Source organism: Corvus cornix, chromosome 7 (genome assembly GCF_000738735.6).
Source record: "Corvus cornix cornix isolate S_Up_H32 chromosome 7, ASM73873v5, whole genome shotgun sequence".
NCBI lineage: Eukaryota > Metazoa > Chordata > Aves > Passeriformes > Corvidae > Corvus > Corvus cornix.
The window spans coordinates 23,553,608-23,579,567 of record NC_046337.1 but is presented as its reverse complement, the minus strand read 5'-3'; the positions used below and the strand labels follow the sequence as shown (position 1 = coordinate 23,579,567).

The 25,960-nt window shown below is 36.8% G+C and overlaps 1 protein-coding gene across 8 annotated transcripts in view; it reads left to right on the top strand.

The window, feature by feature from the left end:
• The window catches only part of SESTD1 (SEC14 and spectrin domain containing 1), a 51,609-nt gene extending 32,374 nt beyond the window's left edge, over positions 1-19,235 (top strand). For 7 of the 8 annotated variants that reach the window (XM_039555032.1, XM_039555033.1, XM_039555034.1 and 4 more), the window contains 10 exons: positions 1,638-1,849; positions 4,570-4,692; positions 7,902-8,096; positions 8,712-8,826; positions 9,963-10,122; positions 12,738-12,819; positions 13,133-13,255; positions 14,116-14,307; positions 16,072-16,193; positions 18,500-19,235. In XM_039555032.1, the coding sequence (XP_039410966.1) occupies positions 1,638-1,849; positions 4,570-4,692; positions 7,902-8,096; positions 8,712-8,826; positions 9,963-10,122; positions 12,738-12,819; positions 13,133-13,255; positions 14,116-14,307; positions 16,072-16,193; positions 18,500-18,629 (1,454 nt within the window). In that variant the 3' untranslated portion in view covers positions 18,630-19,235. The remainder of the gene's footprint in view (positions 1-1,637; positions 1,850-4,569; positions 4,693-7,901; positions 8,097-8,711; positions 8,827-9,962; positions 10,123-12,737; positions 12,820-13,132; positions 13,256-14,115; positions 14,308-16,071; positions 16,194-18,499) is intronic. The other variant, XM_039555036.1, reaches the window with a different exon arrangement.
• The last annotated feature ends 6,725 nt before the right edge of the window (positions 19,236-25,960 follow it).

The window sequence follows — 25,960 nt, the reverse complement described above, 5'->3', positions numbered from 1 at the left end:
AACACTTCCGTTTTGTGTAAACAGATGGCTCCTTAGCCCATTAGTTTATATGCATTCTCTGTTTTCTTAATTATGGTGTAATGAATTTTTTTGGGTGTTACATAGTTTCCTAACTTCCATGGGACTGGATGATCGTTGTGGCTCCTTTCCAACTCAGCATATTCTGTGATTAAATCATGGGACTTTTAAGAGGCAACCTTTCTCTGTTGGAGTCACTGTATTGAAAGGCTGAAAAAAAGAAAAATTAAATTTTCATCTCCTAAGGATAGATATGAACAAACTAAGGGTTTAGATAAAAGGCTTCTGTCTTCCATAACTACAAGTACTGTTCTTTTCGCAAGCTTCAAATCCATTTATATAGTTCTTAGAATTTGATAAGAACTTAGTTCAAAAAAATGTTTTTACATGGAAAAGTGGTAATCCTTTGCTGCTGAAACAGTACAGTAAAATTTCAAAATTACCCCAGTAGAACAAGCTGGTAAAAGTCTTTAAGCCTGTTTGCTCTGCAGCTATCTGTGCATATCTGTTTAGGGTTACAAAAGATGAAATCCAAGGTGTTTGTTCTATAGTACGGCAAAATGTGTTTGAATTCTTAAGACATTTTCATTTCACAGTAATATATACTGAGTAATTTAAACTTGTTTGCTGCAATCTCCAAAGCCCTTGACATTTTGAATGTCTCAATAATACCAGTTGAACTTAATCTTCTGTTTCTGCATTTTTCTTGAGGTATTACCATTACTTAAGTAGTAGTTTTCTTTATTCTTTCAGTGAACTGCCATGTTACCATTTTAAGACCTGCAGAACTGATGATTTCCAGCTGGCACATTTTCACTTTCATGCCCACATCTCTTTAATGACCCAACACTATTTTAACTTTTTCAATGAGCTTTTGAGGAACAAGTTGATGATCTGGGTTTACTTGTAGTATGGTGTTTACATCCAGAGAACTTTAACACAACAATAACATTTTTCAAACAGTTTAAGCAGAAGCTTAAATAGTCAAAACATACTGTTTTTGTGAATATGAAAGTCACTGCACTCTAGAGAGTCTGTACCCTGATATGATGCGTAAGAGCACGAAAAAAAAGGCAAGACAAGTGAGAACAAAATACTGAAAAAAATAGTATTCAGCTTCACACTCCCTATGAAAGTGTTGTACTTGCTATAAAAATCCTGAAAGACAACTGAGGAATTATATAGTCAGGTTTTTAGTGCCTCCAGAGCATCCATTCAATATAAGAACATGAATTGCTTGAGAGAAATACTTAGGATGCTACTTACCATTTTGAACTAAATCAGAATATTTCAGAGTTTTTTAAGACTCAGGATTGTGCTTTTCCATTTTCTTTACATTAATCAATGCTATTGTCAATTTGAATGTTAGTCACAGTATCTCTTCTATATATCTGAAATATACCACATTTCTTTTCTTCTCTTTTATGACTGATCCAGCCCCACAAACTGTGACCAGAGCTCTGCATGAAATTGTATCATTAAATATGTCCAATGCATGAAAGATCACTAGCTGCAAAAATGCACCATTGATGGTTTAAAAGCAGACAATCTTACTACTAATTCTTGTGGTTTTAGTCTTTGAATCTAGATTAACTGCATCATTATATGTATTCTTAAAGGTCATGAGTTACTCTCGGAGTTACAACAGCGTCGATTCAATGGATCCGATGGAGGGGTCTCCTGGTCTCCCATGGATGATGAGCTGCTGGCTCAGCCACAGGTCATGAAGCTGTTGGACTCCCTCAGAGAGCAGTACACCCGCTACCAGGAAGTTTGTAGGCAGCGAAGCAAACGCACACAGCTAGAGGAGATTCAGCAGAAGGTAATGCAGGTAAGCTCGGAGTTGTTCTTGAATGCTCCGAGGCAGAGCTTTGAGCTCCAGCCCCAGCCTGTGCTTTCTGCAAACTAAAACTCGGAGGGGAGACTGTCACGCCTCCCATCACTCCACAAATGTCAGCATGCTAGTTTTACTCAGTGCTTCACATTGTGGCTGCCACGGTGACTTTCCAAAGGCTATTCTGATGTGTGGAGGTTGTTCTAAATGTGCTCTCTTGCCCTGGGGCTGTCCCTTTGCTGCGCACTGCCGCAGTGCATGGCTTCGTTGTTGGAGGCGCAAATGCCTGCCCTGCTGGCAGAGAGAGGAACATTCACAAGTGAGACACCTTTGTCTGAGAGTCAGCTTTGCTTGAGAGTGGAAAACCTTCCCCTGCCCATGTCATTTAAAGTTCCTATTACTGAAGATAAGCCATTATTTATTCCTATATTTGTGTGATGCTTGAGGGCTTCACCTGAGCTAAAGTGCTTAAACTCTGTATTTCAAGGATACCCTGACAAGAATGAGTATAAACTTCCTAATCAATTGCATGTTAAAGGTCATGATGAATTGGTTTGGTCCTTTGGAAGCAGGCATGTAGTTAGTACTTTCAACATTTTCTCAGCAGAGTCTCAGTAGAGAAAATCAAGGAAATGGAATTAATTTATTCTTCTTGTGTTTATCACTTGAAATGAGATTTGTATAGTTTTAAGATTCTGTATAGTTTGAATATGCAGAAAATGGAATAGATAATTACTTTTAACCTTGCAACATTGGCATTTCTAATGCATGCGGAGCGCAAGTCAAGTACTTGCACTTTGCAGCGTTGTAGATGTGGGTAAAAATAAAAACTAATCAATTTTGTGATGTCTAGCAGTGAAAATAGAAATCTACTGAGGAGATAATATTAATTTCTATAATAATTCAATTACTGCAAAAAATCTAAAAAGCAAATGTGATCTATTGGTATATTGAGCTGGGACTATTAAACATACATGAGAGATTAATATAATCCTGTACAGAACATATCAGCACAGCTGTGGGTATAATCTGGTGAGATTCTTTTTCCCGTGTTAAAGTTTTAGTGGTTGAACAAGATGTGATTTATATTTCACTTTGGCAAACTGACATTGTTAATGCATTTAAATAGAATTGTTTACCATTACTCAGCCTCATTTTGCAATATTTGTAGTAGAAATAGTTACTTGTTTGCTCTGTGTGCACTACAGATGTTACCTGGCAAGTGAACTGAGTTTCAGTACACAGGAAAAATGTGTTTTGCTCTTTTACCAAACTAATCAGTTTTATGAAGTTGCCCCAGAGGGGGCAACTGCTAAGCAGTAGCCTTGTACTCTGTTTCAGACTTGCATGAGAACTGTCATTTCCATGTGTAAGTTTTCCAGGCCACTCTGACCTTAGAGGGGGACATCCGGGTCCCTTCACTTCTAGGTCAGTTCCATATTTAACCTGTAACAGCTGTGCAGAGGTGCTGCGCACAACAGGAAGTTTCTCTTTAAACAAAAAGGACCTGCAACTGTAGGGTCTTAAATTGTCCTAGAAATTATAAAAGCAAGGAAGACTCAGGATGCTTTTGGAGCAACAAATACATGCTTTGAAACAATGCTTCCCATGGGGCAAAAAAGGGCAGTGGGAAGGCAGAGACATAATGACTCAAAGATGGAGTGAATTGAATAGCCTTCTGTAGTAATAATTATTCTTGATTACTGTTGCAGTGCAGTCTAGCAGCACTAGGAAAATGGTCCAATTAGTCCCTGTTTCATTTGTCTTCATGGTTATGGGGCTACATTGTGTATTGCATTATGTTTTCTGAAAATCTGTGTGAAGCTGTTTTGTGATCAGTGTTTAAACAAAAGTCACATGAAAGAGAGGAAGCTGGCTTCCTATGCTTTTTTATTAAGTTCAGAATCTGGAGGTATTCCTGCATTTCCTTACTTCAGGACTCCAGCAGTAAGTGACTTTTGCACTTGGTTTCATCGCAGCTATCTCTGTCTTCCAGATATTTAAAAATTTATCAGGAAATTTTTCCATAGATACCATCTAATAATTCAAATTTGTGTAAGGAAACCAAAATTTGAGATATTCTGCTTTGCTTTACATTAAAAAAAATAGTTTCAAAATAATAATAATAGAAGAAATAAAGTACTATAGTCCAAAGTTGTATTGCTGTGACCCTGCAAAGACAAATTCCATGAGATGTGGCCACAAAAACTCTGTAACAGGTTTGTTATTTGAATAGACCAAGTTGGTGTGTAAGTTTAAATTTGAAATAAGTATGTATCCTGTACGTGAGTGTTAGTATAGTCAGCAAAAAAAGGAGAAAGCTCTCAGGTGTGAGGTTGAATACAGCTGTGCATCATAATCACTTGGGCAAAAAAAATTTCTCGTTTGAACACAAGAGGTCCATTATCATTGTGTTTTGAGCTCTTTTATTGACAAGGGATATGAAATGACAAGTGTCTATATGAAAAATCTTGTTGTAGCTGAGACCCGTTTTCATGGAGCTGACAGGCTAAGGTTAATGAAAAGTATTTTCTACTTAAAACTTTGAAGGGTTGAATGGATTCAACAAGAAGACTTCTACAGAGCTGAAAAAGAATCGTTTTTTTAAAAAACATATGCTTATTTTTATTTCTGCTTGTGTTACAAAATTCTGTGTATACTAGTTTTTGTATAATTGATTTGCTACTTTTTTTAAATCATCTTTATCTTACTGACAGGTAGTCAACTGGCTTGAAGGTCCTGGATCAGAACAGCTAAGAACCCAGTGGGGAATAGGAGATTCCATTAGAGCTTCGCAAGCTTTGCAACAGAAACATGAAGAGATTGAGAGTCAGCACAGTGTGAGATTTCCCTTACTCTTTTCAAGTATCAAAAGAATTCTAAATACATGCAGTTATGAGCAATGTATTTTGGTTATGAGTATCTAGGAATTTTGCATATTGAATGATGTTATGGGTTGCAGAGGAAATTGCCCAAGCAGTTACAGGACTAATATAGTCATTGTATTTGCATGTTATTAATTTTTTTTTCCATTGTAGAAAAATACTGATTTCTATTTGTGGTATTTCTTGGGTTTAGTATGTTACAGCAGTTCTTAAATTTTCATGTTGAGTAGAAGGAATAAATTTACTTTTTCTTCCCTCCCAAAATGTCTGAGAAGTCCTGCACTTCTCAGGTGACTAATTTAATATTTTTCTTTATTAGACTACACTTAGAAGTAGCTGAAACTGGCTTAAGACTTTCATTGATCAAGAGTTTAGATACACTTTATGTTCATAATGAAATCATGAGGATGCTGTTTTGTAACTACACTAACTTGATGCCTTTGCTTCTAATTTTGAATACTTCCTAAGCTTCAGTAGAATTTTGTCTTTCCATCAGATGATTAACTATAATTAGGTTATGAATATTTAGTGCTCCCAAAGGGAGTTTTGCTCACAGTGCTGTTCACCTTTTCTGACTTTCCTTGATGTAGACGCTGGCAATTCTGTCCACTTTTCCTAAGTTCCCTTTACAGTCATGGCAACACAAGTAGTCACTGGGTTATAGTTTTTCAGATGCAATTTAGGGGGGAAAAAAACCCCCAAACCTTTAGTCTGAGAAACACAGCACCCTAGACAACAGTGGTTTCCTTGCTAGATGCAGCAGTGTAGATGTCTGTGTTTGGTTAAGTAAATCCCATCTCCTCTCTTGTTGTTGCTTCAAGCTCTTCACGCAGTGTGGAAGCCAGTACCTTCTGGAAGTGTAAAACATCTTGCAGTTGAAGTCCTAATTGGAAGGAAAAAAAAGAAACCCACAAACACCCTAGACTACCTACTTCACTGACAAAAATAAATTTGAGTGTCTTTTAGTTATATCGGTATTTCAAACTGAAAAGAGAAAACAAGACTGAACATACTTTGTTTTCACTTGGATATCTATAACAGAGAACTGTGATTTAGCTGGGACTAAATGCAGTCATTGAATTCCCACTGAAGTTTTCAGGCTGCCTTACAGTGTGCTAAAGCACTGGCAGCATGGAACACAGCTTGGTTCTCAGGTGCTGGCAGGAGTCTACAGAAATAAAATACATTTTTTCTGACTATTTTATACCAAAAGGAAGTAATTGGAAGACCGCTGCCCTACCTTAGATGCCTGATTAGAGATTAAAACCATTTTATGGCAACAGCACTAGAAAAATGTGCTTTACGTTTTTCTTTGATTTTTAGTGTATGGTTCCTCTTTCATTGTTTTCTTCTTTTTCCTCTCCTAATAATTGAATTGACAGTTCATATGCTTGCTCTCTTTCATCACCTTCTGTTTATGTTGATTATAGTATTTTGAAGAGACTTGCAAAAATGTTTAATTTGTTTTGAAGATACTTTTTTACTTCAATTTACTCTGAAGTGAAAAACTAATTTCCATAGGATACGTTTTTGTTTGGGTTTTTGTGGGGAGAGGGTGGTTGGGTTTTTTGGAGGGGTTTCATTTTCTGATAGTTTTATTCACAAGCAATACACTAGAACTGTTGTTTTTGAGCAGGGCTTTTCTCCATGGGTTTGAGCTGTTACATACAGCTGTCCCTAAGTTCTCCCATGGAAAAGGTCAGAAACACACTTTTTATACCTGGTTTGCTGGTGTCTTAATTTTACTGATAGCGTGATCAAAATAAATTACTACAACTCTTACTTACTCTAATGCTAAAAATAAAAACACCAACCAAACCCTTAAACATTATTAATCTAAAATTTTTTTGACTTCTCATATTATAGTTGATTTGTCACACTCAGCTGGATTTGTATGTTCAGTGTCGAAGAGTTATTTCTGTGAACTGATTGTGCTGAATCTCTGTATCTTTAGTACATGTGTCACAGTGGAAGATGTTTTCACATTATGTCATCATAGTTACCCCTTTTGGGACAGATGAGAGGTTTATTCTGCTCTTAAATGTTTGACTGATTGCTAATTTAACTTTTTCATTACTTTCTCTTTTTTCCCCTTCTTGCTCTTTTCATACTCTCTTTTTTTTCTGTGAGCAGATGGTAGAGGCAGCTTTGGGTAAAAAGAAAAAAAAAATCAGAATATGGATATTTATACTCCGGTTTGCATGATTTGTAAATAAATGATGCAAAAGCCAAAGACATAATTTACAAAATTCTAAACATCCCAATCGGAGCGAGACAAGAATACAAATTAAATCAAATATTGTAGGCCAATAGATGGTGCTATTCCATAGAAATGCAGAGGACACTTCAAGGTCAAAATTAGAGCTGTTGAGCAAACACATTTTGCTTTACAGGCATTTCAGACATGCAGGATGTGAATGTGATCTGGATGTATCAAGCTGTTTTTAAATCTCCCCAAATTGTTAAATATTTGAACTATTTTCCTCTGCAAATACACCACCAGGACAAGACAACTAACTCTTATGTATGTGTTCAGTAATCAAGCCATCTGAAAACCAAATCTACACATTTTGACTTGAATAGTATAAAGCTTTCCTTAAATAAGAAACAAGGATAATTTTGAAGTTTCTGAGCATGGACACTCTTTTATTCAGAAGATAGAGATTACTTCCACTTTGTCAACAGCAGTATTTTTTCTAAATATTTTAAGGAAATTATTGCTAGTTTCAATCATGTCACTGAAAGTAACACCTGGATAGTCCTGTGAACACCTTTTTATAATAGCTGATCACTTGGCAAAAGGTCTTTTATTTCAGTAGACCACTACAGCCATTTAAGCACTAGAAATTTGTTTAAAAATGGTGGAATTCCTCTTTTGGTGGAAGTCTGTGCTGGAACTAGGAGCCATGCCTTGTACTTTTCTCATCTTTCTACAGTAATTTTTTTGTACTACAACACATATATTAACATGTACTAAGCACTTTATTGAGAGTTGATTTGAAATCAGGAATATTTTTTCTTTCTCTGTGACATGTCATAGTGCAATCTGTAATAACCTCCTTTTTCAGTCTGATTATTTATTAGCCTGCAGTTGCATGTATGACATTTAAGAGAAATAAAATTATATTTGGCATTTTTAATTCTTCATCTTCTTGTGTTTCTAGGAGTGGTTTGCTGTTTATGTTGAGCTTAATCAGCAGATAGCAGCTCTTCTAAATGCAGGGGATGAGGAAGACCTTGTGGAATTGAAAGCATTGCAGCAACAGCTGAGTGATGTGTGTTACAGGCAGGCCAGTCAGCTGGAATTCAGGCAGAACCTGTTACAAGCAGCACTTGAATTCCACAGTGTTGCCCAGGATGTAAGTGTTTCTTTTTAATTTTTCACAGGCTTGTCTGTCAATAAATTAGTGTCTTAGTATTGTAAATGTTGAATAAATTGGAAAAGTGTCCAGGGAGGTAAAGGGAAATATAATGTCACTTGGAAAATGCTGTAAGTCATAACTTACTGTAATTGGAATACTGAGAAAATTGGTTCCCCCTTTTTTAGGAGGGAAGTACTGTGTGATATGTCTTACATTTCAGTAGTGTTTGAAATAAAAAGGTTACTAGTTGAATAGTTAATTTTTCGCCCCTCTTTTTTCTTTTTATTTAGAGGCATATGCATTAATTGAACTGGAATTTGCTGTACTTTTCATAGTTTCTTTTTTTGAATTGGCATATTCCTTTCCTATACTCTCCTTAAAAAACAAGTAGAATCTTGGCTTCCTACTCTCCCACCATCTAGGGATGTATGCTCTTGGAATTCTACAAGGCAGATGGGTCGTTTATCTTTCATCTTGACTTTCATTTCCTATAGCTGCAAGAAAAAATTTGAAAATGACGAATTTCCAAACATTTAGAATATTGTAGACCCAACCATCTGAAGCTCAAACTTCTTTTTAAATATCAGCATTTATATTGTTCTTACATTTTAGTTGTCTCAGCAATTGGATGGTTTACTAGGAATGTTGTGTGTGGATGTAGCACCAGCAGATGGAGCATCAATTCAACAAACATTAAAACTACTGGAAGAGAAATTGAAAAGTGTTGGTAAGCAAGATATTTCTGCATTTGAGACACACACATTCTAATGAATGCATTACAGGGGGAACAAACAGTAATCCCTTTTAAAAAATCACCAAAAAAGCAGGGGAAAAAACACTGTCATTTCTGATTCCTCACTATGTAATGCTCCACTGAGCTACTTTGGACTGGCTTATGCCATCTACTGTGTAGTAATTCTGTTTGGGGAAATGATCTGGAACTGTTTTCTTTTAAATTTTTTGCATCTAATATGTATATTTGTTATATGACATTATCATGCATTTCATTTGTAAACAAACTTCTTTCCCCTATTAATTTTCTTTAGTGTCTTGGGATAATAATGTTTAGATGATCTTTTTGTCTCTAGAACTGACCCCTTGATGATTAAGTTTTTATCCACTCAGTTTTAGAATGCTTGTACTGAGTGTTTTGCAGTAGCTTTGAATGCATGTGTTAATAAATGGCACGTTGAAGGTTGTTACACTGTCAAGCATAAGGAATTAATTATTTCATTTGGAAGTGATCTACAGTGATCAGCTTTTTCATTAAGTTGTGGAAGAGAGAGCTGCAAAGAAAAATAATTTGTGGTAGAAGTAGTTATGATTGGAATATAACAGTTTGATGAATAAATGAGATACTCTTTCAGGAAAACAGATAGTAGAGCTGCCAAATAAAAGATGTAAGAGCAGATCCCAAGGGTTGGCAAATTTCAGTGTAGAAAATTGTATCAGCCATATCAGGTGTATTATAAAGCAGTAACTTCTGGCAGCAATGGAAGAACACTTAGGCTACAACTGCTTAGCAGTGCTACACATTTTAGGAATGGTGTAACTGTGTGGATGAAAGACATTAATTAGCTATGTATATACTGAAAAACTGACTTGCTGTCAACTTTGATTACCTTTCTTGTTATCTGCTAGGTCATAAAATATCAAAGCCTTAGTTCTTTGTTAATATAGACAAATGCTCACTCAAACTTGAGTTGGAAAGGGCAGTGAAAGACATAGCAATGTCCTTTTCATTTTGCACGTTCCAGTCTTCATCCGTGTATGATTCTGTTGCATTTTATCTCTCTCCATGGAGGAAAACCACCAAATTTATGAGTAACCATTGACCTTTTTTTTTTTCCTTTCTCTTATTAGACTTAGGCTTGCAAGGCTTGCGTGAGAAAGGTCAAAGTCTTCTTGATCAGATATCTAACCAGGCATCATGGGCCTATGGGAAAGATGTGACCATTGAAAATAAAGAAAATGTGGACCATATCCAAGGAGTAATGGAAGATATGCAGCTTAGAAAACAAAGGTAAGAACAACAATTCTAGTCATTAAGATTTTTGTGTGTTAACAAGTCACTTTATATACAATTTAATTTGTTTTAAAGAGCCCATTTTGTTTTATGTTCAGTTAAGGGATGTAATCAAACTCTAATTTATATTAGTAGTATATTTGAATGGGACAGAAGCTTCCCTGACTAATCTGTTGTAGCATGTTCCTAAAAACAGGCACCTTTTATATTTTGGTACTGGATGGAGTGTTTGAATGCTTTCCTGTGCTTGTTAATGCTCAAAAATTATACATTTCTTTTATATGGAGTTATGAAAATATGCAAGAGGCATCTTTTATATTAGCAGTTTCAGATGGAAGTATAATATGACTACAGTAGTGGTGACGGGTGCAAAATCACCTATTAACACTTATTTATCCTCTTTATCACAAGCTCTAGCCTTTGAGTATAGTATTTTCATTCCTGAAGATAGGAAGACTAACGAGATGGTGTTGGAGGGTTCAGGGTACAAAATGGAGGCATGGATTTCTGTTTTCAAAGTGTGGGGGTTTGTGAGTTCTGGAAAATTAGGGAGTGTGGGGGATGAAGTTGCAGTTGAGAAAAATGTTGGAGAGAGTTGAATTTATAAGAAGGATGGATTTTGCCATCATCATCTTCCTCCAAAATTTGGTTATTTTTAATTAAAGATGTAGTAGTGCTGGATATTCTGTGGTACTCCTTTTTTTTTTCTACTCATCAGTTTGAAAGAATTAGATGCTGTTGCCAGTATTACTGCTGGAAACCCTGAGACAATGTAATACTGTCTGTAGAAAGGACCTGAAGTTCAAGGGCATTGGCTGAGCAAAAGAGTGCCTCTAGGCAACAGCAAGGTCTAGTGAGCATCAAATTGCCCATTTTACAAATTAATTCTACTATTCATAAATTGTTTTCTTAGGGAGCTTAATGCAAGAAACCATGTGTTTTGGTAGTGCTTAGAGAAAATACTGTTTTACGTATGCCCTCTGAATCCTATTAATTTAAGCAATACTTGTGTTTAGGGAGCCAGCTGCAAAAAGCTACAGAGGACGTGTCACTGTGCAATAAAATGGCAGCTGGAATTCTGTACTGAGAAAAGAGGTGTATATGGGAGAAGGAAAGACTTCATATACACAGTAATGGACTCTGAATCAGCTGTGAACTCAAAGATAAATGTTGCAAAATGTACAGAAATTGCTTTAGTGTTCAGTCATACAGGGAAAAGCAAGTAGAATGCTAAGAATTGTTAGGAAAGGGATAAAAAACTGAAAGAAGAATGTCATTGTGTCGCTGTATAGATTGGTAGTCCATTTTTGTTTTGTGTTGCACGATTCTGGTCCCTATTCTCAGATGGGTTATAGAATTGTGGGAAGTAAATTAGAGGACTAAAACATCAATAAAATTTCCAGACAAAGGTATGAAGCAGCTTTCAGATGGTGAATGATTGAACAAAGTTCTTTAGCCTGGATGAAAGAGTAAAAGTAAAAGGACTAAGTATCTCTCAGTAGCATGTAGTAGTATTTTTTGCAAGGCCTAATTATATTTTTTTTCTAACGTCTGTTGAATGTTTCTTGTTATTTACATACACATGTATTTTAATGGTTTTTTTAGGGGCATTTTGCTGCTTTATTTATGCTTTTGAACCCATAAGCAATTTTCCTGCATTATTAGAGCAGCCAGTTTCCTTTCTGTAAGCATTGCAGGACATGTAACAAAATGCAGCATGCTAACAAACTGTTCTTTGGAAGTGCTTATGTTTGTAACCAGTTTGGAAAAAATCATGCACACAGTCTTTTGCATTTGCTTATAAGGCTGACTGCTGTTGACATTAGTAATTCCATTTGCACTGAACAGGAGCATGAGTCTTGCTGTCGACTTAGGAGGCTCTGAAACTGAAGTGGAAAGCAGTCTGCTAAATGTATTACCGTAGCTCTTTCTGTGGAAAGAGAAGAACTTTCAATAGTTACTTTGGAATTCTGGAGAAAGAACTGCAAACTATGTTCAATTGAGAACAAGATAATCAGGGTTAGTTTTTATATCAATTCGATTTTGAAATGCTTCCTGACAAGTACAGTGAAGCACATCATCATATGAGGGTTCAGGTATTACTACCTTTAGTAAGCTAAAAAGAAAAATGGAAAAATGTCCATTTACAGTCCTCATTGTATTCATCAAGAAAACATTGCCCCCAGCAAACAATACAATTCAGAATTATGCCAAGTTGAAGCCAACTTTCATCTGAATTTTAGTAGGATAAAGTCTGTCCTAGCCACATAAGCCTCTGTGTGGCAGAGCTTACCAGTGCAGCAAGGTAAGGAACCTGCGATGCTGCTGCAAGACCTTGTAGATAGATATCTCTGGTGTTACTGCCTCCAGCTTAGCCATATCAGGAATCTTGAGGATCTTGATTTTGGTGACTTGGAGTGCTCAGTTCTATTTATTGCAAATTCCTTATTGTTCTCTGAGGCATGAGGTATTTTGGCCAAGCTCAGCAGCTTTGATCACCTTTTCATGAGCACTTGTGTCTTAATGTTTCTCACTTGAAAATGTTGTCAAATTCAGATTGTTTTGTGTCTGCTGTACATGGGTTGATGAGTCTTGTTGTGCTGCTGTCTAAGGTGTGAGGATATGGTGGATGTGCGGCGACTGAAGATGCTTCAGATGGTGCAGTTATTTAAATGTGAAGAGGATGCTGCTCAGGTATGGAAATACCTCTAGAATTTCATCATTCTGGTCTTTGTATGTAATTTATGGGGGCCGGTAGTTTTACAGTATTTTTTTTGTAACGTTCAAATGTAGTTTTATTTAGGGAATATGTACAGTGAAAATAAAAGATATAGCAATGTCTGAGAATAGTATATTTGGTGATTGCGTGCGTGATCTACCAGCTTGTGACAGCTCATTTAACTTCTTTTCTGTATCAAAAGTATATGCTAGTACTGAAGTAACGTCACCCTCCTGGATTAATTTCTTTTTAATATATTAGTTTTTATTCTTTTGGCTTGTTTTTAAGGCGGTAGAATGGTTAAGTGAACTGTTGGATGCTCTGCTGAAGACACACATCCGACTGGGAGATGATGCTCAAGAAACAAAAGTTCTGCTGGAGAAACATCGAAAATTTGTTGATGTTGCACAGGTGAAATGTGGTTTTTTGGGGTTTTTTTGCAGTATGGTGTTTGTGCAGTTTCACATCCTCTCCTAAACAGAGTTTCTAATTGAACAGCTGTCACTGGTCTTCCTGGTTTGCCTCAATGCTTGAATGAAGAAACTTATTGCTGAAGTTGGCAATGGGCCTAATGAGACGTTGCAGTTCCATCAAGAGCAGCAATGCTGCAGTTTACTACCTTAGTTAACCTTCATACAGGCAGTGCAAACAACCAAAGTTTGTTGGCTTTTGTGAAAGATATATTTCAAACAGTCTTTAAAATGACTTTTGACGAACTGGGCCTTTTTAAGGTGCTTTGTCAGTCGTTTACTGCTTTTAGGAGTGTCTCATTTGGACTTGTTAATTAACAGATGGGATATTTTCTAATTCCACCTGTTAACACTGGAACTGATTTTCTCTTTTGATGAATAAGAGTTGAGGATGACAGGAGGGTCATTTGCTATTCAGTGATGGGCCTCAGTGCACCTGGATGCTGGGTGACAGTGAAGTCAGTGAGACAGTTGTCTCAGCAGTGGATACCAGGTATCCCTTGTAAGATCCAAACAGCTATTCAGAATTTTTGGGAAGCACTCCTCTTTTGCCAGTGTGAACACTAGACAGCAGGGAATATTGGATTTTTTTTAAGAGTGAAAGCCCTGTTCGGTCATTAAAATTTTATTCCTACTTCATCAGCATTTTGTAGTAGACCAGATTAGTTCAGTGTACTTTGTGAACTTAAACTGTAGAGCTTCCATAAACTTGCCTGCTGTAGCTTTAAGATGCTATTTCACCCGCAAGTTAAGTACAGAGTTTTTACGTGCGCTTACTCTCCCATCCCCTCCAATTTTTAGAGCACTTACGATTATGGGAGACAGTTACTGCAGGCAACCGTGGTCCTATGCCAGTCCTTGCGATGCACTTCAAGGTCCTCAGGGGACACACTTCCCAAACTGAACAGAGTGTGGAAACAGTTTACAGTGACTTCTGAAGAAAGAGTACACCGGCTGGAAACAGCTGTTGCATTTCATTCAACCGCTGAAAAGGTGAGTGTTGTGTTTTTTAAGAAGAAAAATTTCTAACCTGAGTTTAAGCAAACAAAATGTAAGAAATAGTTGCCAGTGCGTATATTTACCCTTTCTAAATATTAAAAAAAAAAAAGAATTGAAGTATATTTTTCTGACTGTTAACTTCAGTACTTAATGTAATAATTGTTCATATACCTATGTTGGTATAGGGCTTGCTTAACACAAAGGAGAGCAGCCCTCTTCAAATGGGAACTCTGATATTGATGATAAAGCATTTCTTTGTGTCTTTTAGACTGTAATTCTTAAAACTCAGGAACACTTCTTCGTGCAAGGTCTGCTACAGAGCTGTCAGGTCATTTACGTTCTTGGGAGAGTTAAAGGTGTATTGCCCTTTAAGCTGTATGGATTTTGGTTTTTTACTTCTCACAAACTGTAAATGAGGGCAGCTCTTGCCACTTTAGCTTCCACGCGTGCTGTCTTGTTCCATCTTGTAGTTTGCACCTGGGGGGAGTTGAACTTCTTCTTGAACACACCTCTACCTTGGTATGGTTTTCAAACTCCTGTAACTAAATGTCTTACTGCTGCACCCAGTCAGGTGATGTGAGAAGCTGCAGAGGAGGACGAGCAGTCAACAACAATGTGATGAGGAATAGTTGCTATTCAGTAACAGCTTGCTGAAGGGGGAAAATGTTGAGAGTTTTCAAATGCTTGAATTTGAGACAATGTCTTTTATTGTAGACCTTGAGGGGTAAGGCCTTTTTGTCCACAGCTGGTTTTTTGTGAAGCGATATGTTTTTAAAAAGCAGTTTAGGGTATGTGTCTCAAATATTGGCAATAAAATTGTGTGTAAGCGCAAAAAATCCAAGTCTTGCACATGGTAAAATAGATTCATTCTGTCAAATAGATTCATTCTGTCATTGAAGGAGAGCAGGGATTCAGAGTTGATTCATATGCTCCTTGGTTTTATTAATTTCTTATTTGTAGTAGTGGAAGATACTTTGAATTTGCAGGTAGTGGGAGTTGATGGAAGTTCACAAAAGCAGAAACATATCATATATGCTTCCAGAGATTTACCTGATACCAAATTAAATGTTAGTGGTTCATAAACTCTAAAAGAGTAGAATCTCTTAATCCATATTATGAGCTTTCTTTCTTTATTGCAGTAGTTAATTGCTGGGTTTAGGCAGTCTTAAGTTTAAAGAAAAGTAAATTAAAGGCTGACAAAAACCATAAAGGCTGTTCAAAAACCATAATTCTCCTTTCACTATCAGACATATATTGATGAGTCTGTGTGGAAAATTGACTGTTAATATCTGCGCTGCATTGGAAAAAAGTGAGAAGTGGAAGAAAATACATTACTGAGTACTAGGATTGGGTCACAATCCCATCTGGTAACCCTTGTGTTCAGACTTTTGTAGTTCTACCTGTTCTGTGCCGGATGTGGATTTTAGTTTTGAAACATCTTGTAAGGGGCTCTTCAATAACCATGGTTTTTTACACTTTATGTGATTGTCTTTTTTGTTTAATGATGTAGGTTACTATTCCTTCATTTGTTGCAAGAATATTGTCTAGGAAGACTATGATGGTAGCCCTGGACTATCTTCTTAATGGACCTTAATTGATATTTTCTTTTCGAGTTATATGAATATGTCAGTTGATCTCATGCAAATGTGGCAGTGAAAATGCCAAAAGAACATTCATTCTGCCAGTTAATGGCACTTAAAAAACTACATACTATCCCTTGTGTACTTTATTCTGTATTTTCTTACTTTTTTAAAACAGATTTTGCAGGAATGTCCAGAGCAGCCTGAAGCTTTTAATGAAATGGATCAATTTGATGAAATTGAAGCAGTTGGGAAATCACTGTTGGACAGACTAACAGTGCCTGTAGTTTATCCTGATGGGTATGTAGAACATTTTTTCTAATGCCTTTGCAATAATGCTTTTGGTAAAGTTTTATAATAGTCTCATATGCAGAAGAATCCTGAAGGCATATTGCTGAAATAGATAAGTGAGCATGTTGTTTTTATAGAGTTTGAAATTGGACCTGCCTGCTTTCTGTGAAAAGATGGGAAAGAATTTTTAATGAGTATTAGTGCACTGCTTTTTTAAAGTAGTGACTTTTTCACACTGAATAATTATTCGTTTCATGCATGCACAGTATGCAGAAGTAACAGAAGAATGACCACTCCCAATCTCTTCTCCCTGAAAAAAATATACCAGATGAGAATCATGGGATTTTGATTTATTTATTTGCAGTTCTGACTATCTTGAAGTCTTAAGCCAGTATACTGAAGATAAATTTACATTTGATTTATTCAGTAAACAAAACAGTACTTCCCTTGAGAAGTGTTCATGCTCATTTTAAATTGGTAGTTCTCTTGAGCTATAAAAGCAAATCGAATTTGGAATTTCAGCCATAATAAAACTCTTCTCTGTGTTTAATAACATCTATTGTTATGCTGAGCTTGTAGTTAACTTCTACATGCATTACAGCCAAGCTATGGAACAAGTCTCTGGTGGGTGGGATGCCACAGCATAATGAAAAAGGTCTGAAATCAGTATTTTGAATTAGAGGCTGAAACCTTGTGAGATAGCATCAGGCAACTGCATTAAGGTTACCTAAGTCTCTCTGTAAAATACAGTTGCAGGAAGCTGGTTATGAAAATTTGTTGTTATCTTATTTCCAAAATACCATATTCCTTCTGCAGTGTAGATCCTTCAGTAAGGAGTGCTAATCATGAAGGTGGACCCAGGCCTGAATTAGTAGTGCTTTCTACTGTTATTTCAAAAGTGTGTTTGAAAATAGTGGAGGATTTTATAGCTGTGGGAAAAAAACCCCAAAACAAACAAAAAAAGACCCAAACCCAGATCAAGAAGTGTTTGTTGAAGTATTTTTGTATAATTCTGTATAGCAGATTTTAGTGACCTGGCAAAAGTAGCAACTTTTCAATCCTGAACATTGTTTCTGACCCCTCTGGCATTTCAGTAGAGTTTTGCATATCCCCCTTCATAAAAATGATATTGTTGCTGTGCTGTGTCTCAGGACCCCCTGCTCACCATCCTAGGCATTCTGGTTTTGAAGTGTTGACCAAACATGCTCATTATTAGAAACAGTTTTAGAAATTTAAGAACATGCAAAATGTTATAAATGCTTGGGGGCATTTTCATTAGCCTGTTGACCTCTTCAGACTTTTTCCAGTGTCTTTTTGGAAGTTCAGGTCACTGTTCCCTGTCCTGTTCATGGCTTGTGCACTGTATCAGGAAATGCTGCAATCCAAGTGCAGTTATGCAGTCTGACCAGTTAACTTCTCAAATGTGTCTATTCCTGTGTCTGTCCACTTTTGCCTGTCTGAAAGTCCTTTGTTCTACTGCCATTTCCAAAGTGTACAGCTTCTCTGCTTTGCAGCTAGATTTAATACCTGTTCTTCCGAAACACATATTCTGTTCAAACCCTCCCTTTGCTGAGAACTTGGTGACTGGTTTCCCTAACATTTCAGCTGTTCTTTGTTGTATTTGAATTACACAGCCAGGTGTTCTTTTCAGTTTGAGAGGTAGATGGCATAATTTGTCAGCATGTGGTTGACTTAACATGTGAAGAGTCCTTTAATGTGGCAATTTTATAAACTCAGAATTCATGTATAGACAGGTATCATAGATGGTCACAGTATGCAAAATTGTCAGACTGACTTGGGGGAGAGCCAGAGAAAGGAGGTAAGAAATAGTGTTGGGAAGTATCCAGTTGCACTTCTAGAATAGTGCCCTGCTGTTCAAATCACAGAATGTTTTGGGTTGGAAGGGACATTAAAGATCATCCAGTTCCAATCCCCCTGCTATGGGGAGGGGCACCTTCCACTAGACCAGATTGCTCAAAGCCCCATCCAGCCTGGCATTGTACACTTCCACAGATGGGGCAGCCACAGCTTCTCTGGGCAGCCTGTGCCAGTGTCTCACCACCCTCAAACTTCTGTTGAGAGTGTCTTTTGGCTATGAAAGGCTCACTGAGTATTGGTAAGAATTTCATCAAAATTTGCTGTCAAGTCTCATCACTTAAGCCTCCAAAGCCTTTTAAAGGTGGCTTTTAAATGACAAGAGGAAAAAGTGGCTATTTTTCTTACCTGCTTTGTGTTTTCTACTGCAATTAACAGGTATATTCATGTACTGACTTACTTTTTTACTGATAATTTCTTGTGGTTTGGGTTTTTTCTAGGTCTGAGCAGTACTTTGGGAGCCCAAGTGATATGGCTTCTGCAGCAGAACACATTAGAGAGAAGATGAAGTTAGTTAGCCTGAAAAAGCAGCAGCTGAGACAACCAGAAGCCACAACCCCAGAGAGCTAATACTGACCTATGAATTCATAACAGGACTTCAGTTTATAATCCAGCATGTTGTTTGCATATTACAGAATTTGGTATAATATATTAAAATGCATTTCACAGCCGTTACGAATCTCATCTTTTTTTCAACGTAAATGTTCTCAGCATCTTAATACTGCACATCTATCAAGCCATAATTATTTAACATGCTATGAAACCATAGACTCCAAGTATCTTATGAAAAGGAACTGTAAACTTTGCACTGAAATTTGCTGTACAGCTTTACCTGACCTGTCAGCTGCTTCTTAGTTAGACAGCTGATGCAAGCTTTGAGTGGTGCTAATTAAAGTGTTAGAAGTTCCATATTATGAAACTCTAGTTCTTTGCTTCCCCCATGCCCAGGTGATGTAGTAATTTTAGACTGTAGGGAAAGTTCCTGCAGTGTAGACTGTGGTAACCCTGTAATTTTAATTTGAAATACTTAAAAAAATCATTTTTATTGTGCCAGTATGCAACCTGCCCATCAGATCTTTGATCTATCAAATTCATTAAACAGATGTTTTCCTATTTGTATTGATAATGTATTAAAAGCTGTTTGTGCTTAATAAAAATCATCTTTTTAAAATCTAAGAGAAATTTGTTCTGGTCTGTATTTCCAAATATGGTTTAGGTTACATTTTTATGATAAATGGTAGTAAAAATAATTACTCCCCCAATATATTTAGAAAGTCTGTATAATTTTTCTTATGAAATACATTGTGGCTATAAGGGAACTGCTCTTGAACTATTACTGATAGGTGCAAAAGTCCATGCTATTCTTTTCTTTCTTTCTGATAGCAGTACTTGCACAAAAGTAAGATGGTATTTGCATAAGTTGGTGTTACATTAATCATAGTTTTGTTCCCTTGTAAGACTGGCACGTGTCTCCTGTTTATTTCTAAGTCCTTTGTTTCCCTTTGAATGGAATATCCTGAATAATGTGAATATCCCTGTTGGTACCTTTGCGGTTAAAGGTTTTCATGTAATGAAAGAGAAATTAACATGAGGTTCATAAACAACTTCAAATCATGGGATTAGTAATAAAAGGACATTTATTCAGAGAAGGGAATTGGATTGAAACCAAATCAGCTGTGTGCATGGCTGGGTTAACTTCTTAATCTTCAGGATGCAATCTGAATAGATTAATTATTGTATTTTTGGAAGATGGTGTGGAATCTGGCCGTTTTAGGATACTGTGTGTGTAGCAAACAACTGTAGGTCTAAGAACTTTGTTATCTCACTGTACTTTGCTCACAGTAAAGGTAATGCTCTCTTCCTACAGGCATTGTTATTACTCTCCAGATTTTCTGATGAATCTGTCATTCAAATATTATATTTATTTATTTATTTGTCTTTGTTTTCCACATTTTCTCCAGAGGAAAGTGATGTTTGAAGTAAAGCCATTTCTCTATTAAAAATTTCCAAATTAATGACTTACCTGTAAATTCAGTGATAAAGGTATTTTTCCTCTTGAGGTATTTTGGCAGAGGAAATACAATTTTTTTTAATGCACTTAATGCAATGGTACAATATTACATTAATATTAGTTTAAAACTAACTGAAGTTTTACAGACCTTATTTATAAAGAGACGTTTTTGATACAATCTTTTCAAATTTAATTTAGTTGCTCAGTTGCATTTGAGAAAGCTGATGTTACTATGACTAATATTTGGAGGATATAAATTCATTTAGAAAGAACCCAAACATGAAAAGTATGCATATATTAAATCTAAAGTGCCAACACAAAAGTAAATTAATATAGTCATTAATAAGCATCGTGTCTCTAGTTCTGCAGCATTTGTAAATAGAATCGGCTTACAGTAAATAATGGTCTGCAGTATAAAATCTCATTAAAATATTAGAGTAAGCAAGTATTACAAACACTTTAAATTATTTCCGGGTTTTTATTTTATTTTGGGTTTTTTAAAATTTAATTTTATTTTGGTTTTTTAATTTAATTTATTTGTTTAAGGTCTCAATACTGTAGGCAAACTCAGGGCAATATCAGAAGCTCTTCACTCATTTCTTGTGACAGCTGCATGCACAACTTGAAACTGATGACTGCTCACCCTAGTAACCCTGATGTTAATTTTGTCTCTGTGTGTGTAGTCCAATCTTGACGCTGCTCTTATCTGTCCTTTGACATTCCTAGGGGCCAGGGGATCCTGACTTCCACCTATTGACTCTAATTGAGCCTCTAATACAGCATCATGGGCTGTGCCAGCTTTTGCTCTCTCTGCTCTCTTCCTCTGGAATTCCTTGCTTTTAGGGAAATCAAGTGTCCGGGAGGTGCTGTTTACCATCGCTTTGCCATTTGCCCATGTGTATCAGGAAAGAGGGCAAGTGGTTTTCTAAGTCGTGTTGCATGATAGTCTGCCAGATATTTCAAATCCTATGAACTCTGAGACTTCCTATCTTACTGAAACAATGGAATAAACATCATCTGTTAATACTGCTATTGAATGTAACTGCTTGAGAGGGATTTTTATGCTGGTCTTTACTCTTACTCTCTCATCTGTGATTGTACTTGCTACTGAAGCTTTAGAAATAAACAACCTTTACTAGCATACAAAATCTCTGAGATTCAGAGACATGCTAAAAAGCAAAAAGCCCTGCTCTCAAGTAATCCATTGTTATTTGTTTGTGCATTTACTACTGCAAACAGTAGTGGTGGCTCTACTTGTGGCTCTTGCTCCGCATTTTTTGGTTGCAAAAACAATTCAAACAATGGAGTTCCAAAAGATGCAAATAGTTTGAGTTTATTTAAAGTGAAATCACTTGCAGTGGAGGATACAGTGCTGCTAGGTGTGAGATGGGGAGATACCCACCAAAAGGGAAGGATTGATTGTCAGGATTGTAATTGTTACACCCCTTCGTACCATTACAACTAATGACTTGGAGGTGATGAATTCAATCCTGTTCATGGTAATGAGATGAATATCAAGATTTTCTGTGTTCCTGTTAGCCAAGTTTGGATGTATTTGAAGTGTTTCAAAATATGGTAAGTATTTTGTTAGCCTTTTATTAATCCTGAGTGTGCTTTATGTGACAGTGAATGGAAAGGTGATCGACTCGGTAAGTGCCATCCCTTTTTCCTGGGGCATCAGTTGTGCAGACCAACAGCCATAGAAAATGCTTATACCTACCAGCTGTTTTAGTGCAAAAGGTGTGTGGACTGTTGTATTACTTTCCATAAAAATGTTTGGTGCTCTTCATTGCTTAACTTTATATTGTGTTTAGTAAGATTTATGGGGGTTATATTTTTCTTGGAAAAAAACAGATTTGAACCATAGAGGCTTCTATAGCTTTGTGAGAGTGACTGACTTAGTGTTCAAATAAAGCTACTCTAGAGGTGCAGCAGTGGGTGGAGGAGGGCCGTGTGCAGAGCAGGATCATATAGCACTTCTAATTCTGTCGTGCTAGCCAAGGGTATCAGTGCCAGCTGACAGAAAGATGAGGGAAAGATTTTTTTTCCATCAGAGTAAAAAAGTAAAAGTGTCAGTAGGTCGCGATCACAAGGTGACGTTGTCATGAGCTTTCCACAACAGTAATAACATGTAATGGTGTTATAATCAATTCTAGTTTCCTGAATTCTTTCTGCAGGATAATTTTAATCTGTTTAAGGAGATTATTAAGAATGAGGAAGAAGAAAAGCTTTTGGAGCTACAGATGAAATTCTCTAATAGCACATTATGTGACGTCTCAAGCTAAAATGCTGAGAAATGGATGAAAGCAAAGATTTGGTGATTCCTAACTTCTGAAGGATTGACTTCATATCTCTACAGATTCTTGTATCGGTAAAAAGGGAGTTAGGATTGTAAAAATGCTAGGTTGTTAGATTTCTGTTCTAGTTTAAAAAAATAATCAGAATACTGGTTGAAACATATAGAATAACAATCCATACATATGTAACAAAGTACCTGAATGTGAACTGCAGAGCCAAAAACTGTTTGAGTATCTGGAATTTGCACACCATTGTTCCAAGCAATTAATTAATTCATGATCTCTTTGGAGAGTTACCATCTTTTCCAGGTTTGTGGAGAAGTGATACACTCTGAAATAAGATAAAAAGGCAAGTAGTCAAGCAGTTACACTACTTGTGGTTCCAGCTTGAACAGTCGTTTTGAGTCTTGGTGAATTGAGTCTTTTGTAGCTGTTTCCACAATTTCCTGATGTGCAACAGTGCAGGCAATTGCAGAGTTCCTTCTGTGGAATCAAAATCAGATGTTAGGAAAATATTATGGGATATAATTTTAAAATTACTGATTTTCACAGTCATCCCACTTTTGTTTTCTCCAGTTAAATAGTGGATGGAATCAATATAGTCCTGTTGCCTGTCAAGACTGCATCTTAATTGAAAATTCTGTTAAAAATATAATTGTATGCCTTCTGCAAGGATACAGAGTCAAGGAATACTTAAAGATATTTTTCGCCTGATGCTCAGTGGAGAGAGTTTTGTTGTGAAGGTTTGCTGTGTGAAAATACAGGTAAGACTAAATAACCACAGAAAAAGGAGATTGATTTCCCACATCTAATAGCTCCCTTTATACAGATCTCTCAAAGACATGGTATTTTAGTACCATTTTTCTGTGATTCCAAGATTAATTTGGAACATGAAAGTGAATCACTGAGGAGACTTGTGAGAACACATCTGATTCTGTGAAATTAGAAGACAACATATCAAAGATATTCATGAAAATAGATGCTTGTGTGACTGTAAAATTTTAGTTATGTTGATACAAGAATTAATAGAAACAGGATATAATAAGAAGCTTTTAGTATATGTAAACCACTAATGAAACACTTAAGCTCAAAATAGCAGTGAAAATTAATGTAACAGCTTTCTCTTTTCCTGTCAGTTGACTTTAGTTTACATAGGTCTCTATTACAGCAAAAATTACGGGAATGTGACACAGAGATGAGGAAGGCTGATTCAGGAGTTAAATGCCTCTTGAAAAAATGCTTTATTAAAATTTCATATGTGCTGAGGAAATATATTGGAAAACATTAAAAAGAAAAGTGAAAATCCCCATTTTTAGTTTAAGTTCAATGGGAGAAGTTCAGCTAATTTTCCAGATACTAGTGATATTTACAGTTTACAGGCCAAAGAGCAGGACATTTCTGACTTTTGAAGCATGAAGAAAAGGAAACTTTATTTGGTATCATTCGGAATACATTGAGAGGAGGCTGTTAAGTGGAAACAATTGGTTGTGTTAGCAAGAGTTGTGCAGATAACTTACGTTCTTTTTATTGCAGATAAACCACAGGTTTTTAAATAATAATTCAGTTCAATTGGCAGTTTAATGACAGCATTGAAACATCAAATGTGTTGTGACTACTGAATGCCAAGGAGAAACTACCTTTTTGTGCACAGGTAACTAACAGACAAAGTGTGCTTCAAAGTAAGTGTTCTTAAAAGCTTAATATAAAATTGTGCAATTTTAAAAATAATTCTACAATGTTAAATAGGTATTTTTTACATACTAGGAAGCCTTTTAGCTTTTCCACCAACAGCTAGCTGATAATTGCTATCAGACACCACTGATGAAAGCTCCTGTTGGGAAACCTCTTAATGCACATTGGATTTGTATGTAAAGGGGGGGGATACTACGAGCTACGTAAAGTATCCTATTGATTTACTAAGCTCATGCATCTGTGCTTAAAATGTTTAAGTGGACCTAATGTAACCACCCCTACTTTCTTTGAGAAAATTTAGCCACAGATTATGCGTCAAACTTCTGTAGCAAACCATGCCACTGACTGTTTGTGGCCCAGATGACTCCGACTGCTTTGCTCATCCTGCTAAAACGTGGTGTCCACTTCTGACATATAAATACACTTGGCTCTTCTGAGGATCCCGATGTCACAAATCCCAGTCTTGTTCTGTCTGCTCTGCTACAATACTGTCACTGTCTAAAGGCAACATACATTAGGTGGATTAGAAAATAGTGAAAATTAGGTTTCATGGTAGCTGTAGGTGCTAGAACACGTACAGCAAGATGCTTGGGCAGTTCTGTGTAGGTGTATATTGTGCTTGGAATAAGGCTGTAACAGCTCATGGTAGAACAGCCCTGAGACTTCGGTGAAGTCCTGAGAATCACTGGTGCCATTTGAACGGATATAAATGTTTATAGATTGGGCCTTAAAAACTTTTGAGCCTTTTCCTAGACCTTACACCAAATGTTAATTCTAATCATCTATAAATTATGAAAATAAAGTGGGGAGGAAAGCTTACCTTAGCTGTAAGAACAGACTCTTGGAGGAGCTGATAGGAGCCCTGTAACTTGAGATGTTCTATATCAGAATGAAGCATGAACAAATACATATCAAACCCCTGATTTTAATCTGTTCATGTTCTCTATTTTGGCAGGAGCAGTCAGTGTGTTAACTTCAGAGGTGTACTTTGCAGACATGGTTCACTGTGTTATGCTTGGTTTGCAGGGAACGAGTTGCCATCTTGATTTTGGGTTTTCTGCCTCCCACGTTCATTTTCCCAGCATGAGTTGCAGATGCTGGGTGACAACACATTCCCACCATCATTGCTGAATTTCCAGGCATGCTGGGATTGCTCATTCCTGTGCCTCACAGGATGAGGGGCTGCAGAGTTCCAGTGTGCTGTTGAGCTCCAGTCGGACGTTTATCTCTAATACTGTGCAGAATTTATGTGTGATAAGTGTCTTTTAACATTCCATTCTGCCCTTAAGGTTTTTAGACTACTAGGAAAGAGAGTAGCTTTCATGGTGTCTCAGCCATTTTCACAGGCAAGCCTTACAGCATGGTTACTTGACATTTAATATGATTGTGTGATATGAGTCTGACTTTCAGGGATTTGGGAAGAAGCCATAGTCTAAACTGGTACTAAGAGCAGCCTGTTCTTTTTCTCAGCCCTTGTATACAGCTCTGTGTGCCTCTCTTGGATGGTAGATAACTGCAAGCTGGGCTTAGCAGGGTGAAGATTGTGCAATGCATTCAACACATTTGAGTGCTACTCCACATATCTGTGGTGATGATGTGAACATGATGCCCACTCTCTGCTTTATATCACTAGGTGCCTCTCAGAGCGCGGCCTTCCTCCTCTCCTCTCCTTTCCAAGACTAATGTATCCAAAGGAGCGTAGTAATATGGTTAGATGTAAGCCAGGGTTAATATTAGTGCTCTGCTTGAAACGGCATCAAAAGGCTGCAGTGAGCCACATGCTCAATGAGCCTTGTTGGCTTTTTATTTCCACTCATCACGTGTGGCCAATTTGTTAGGTAGCTGCTGTTTGCAGGCATCGTTTCATGGTGCATTGCCTCTGCAGAACCAGCCGTACATGA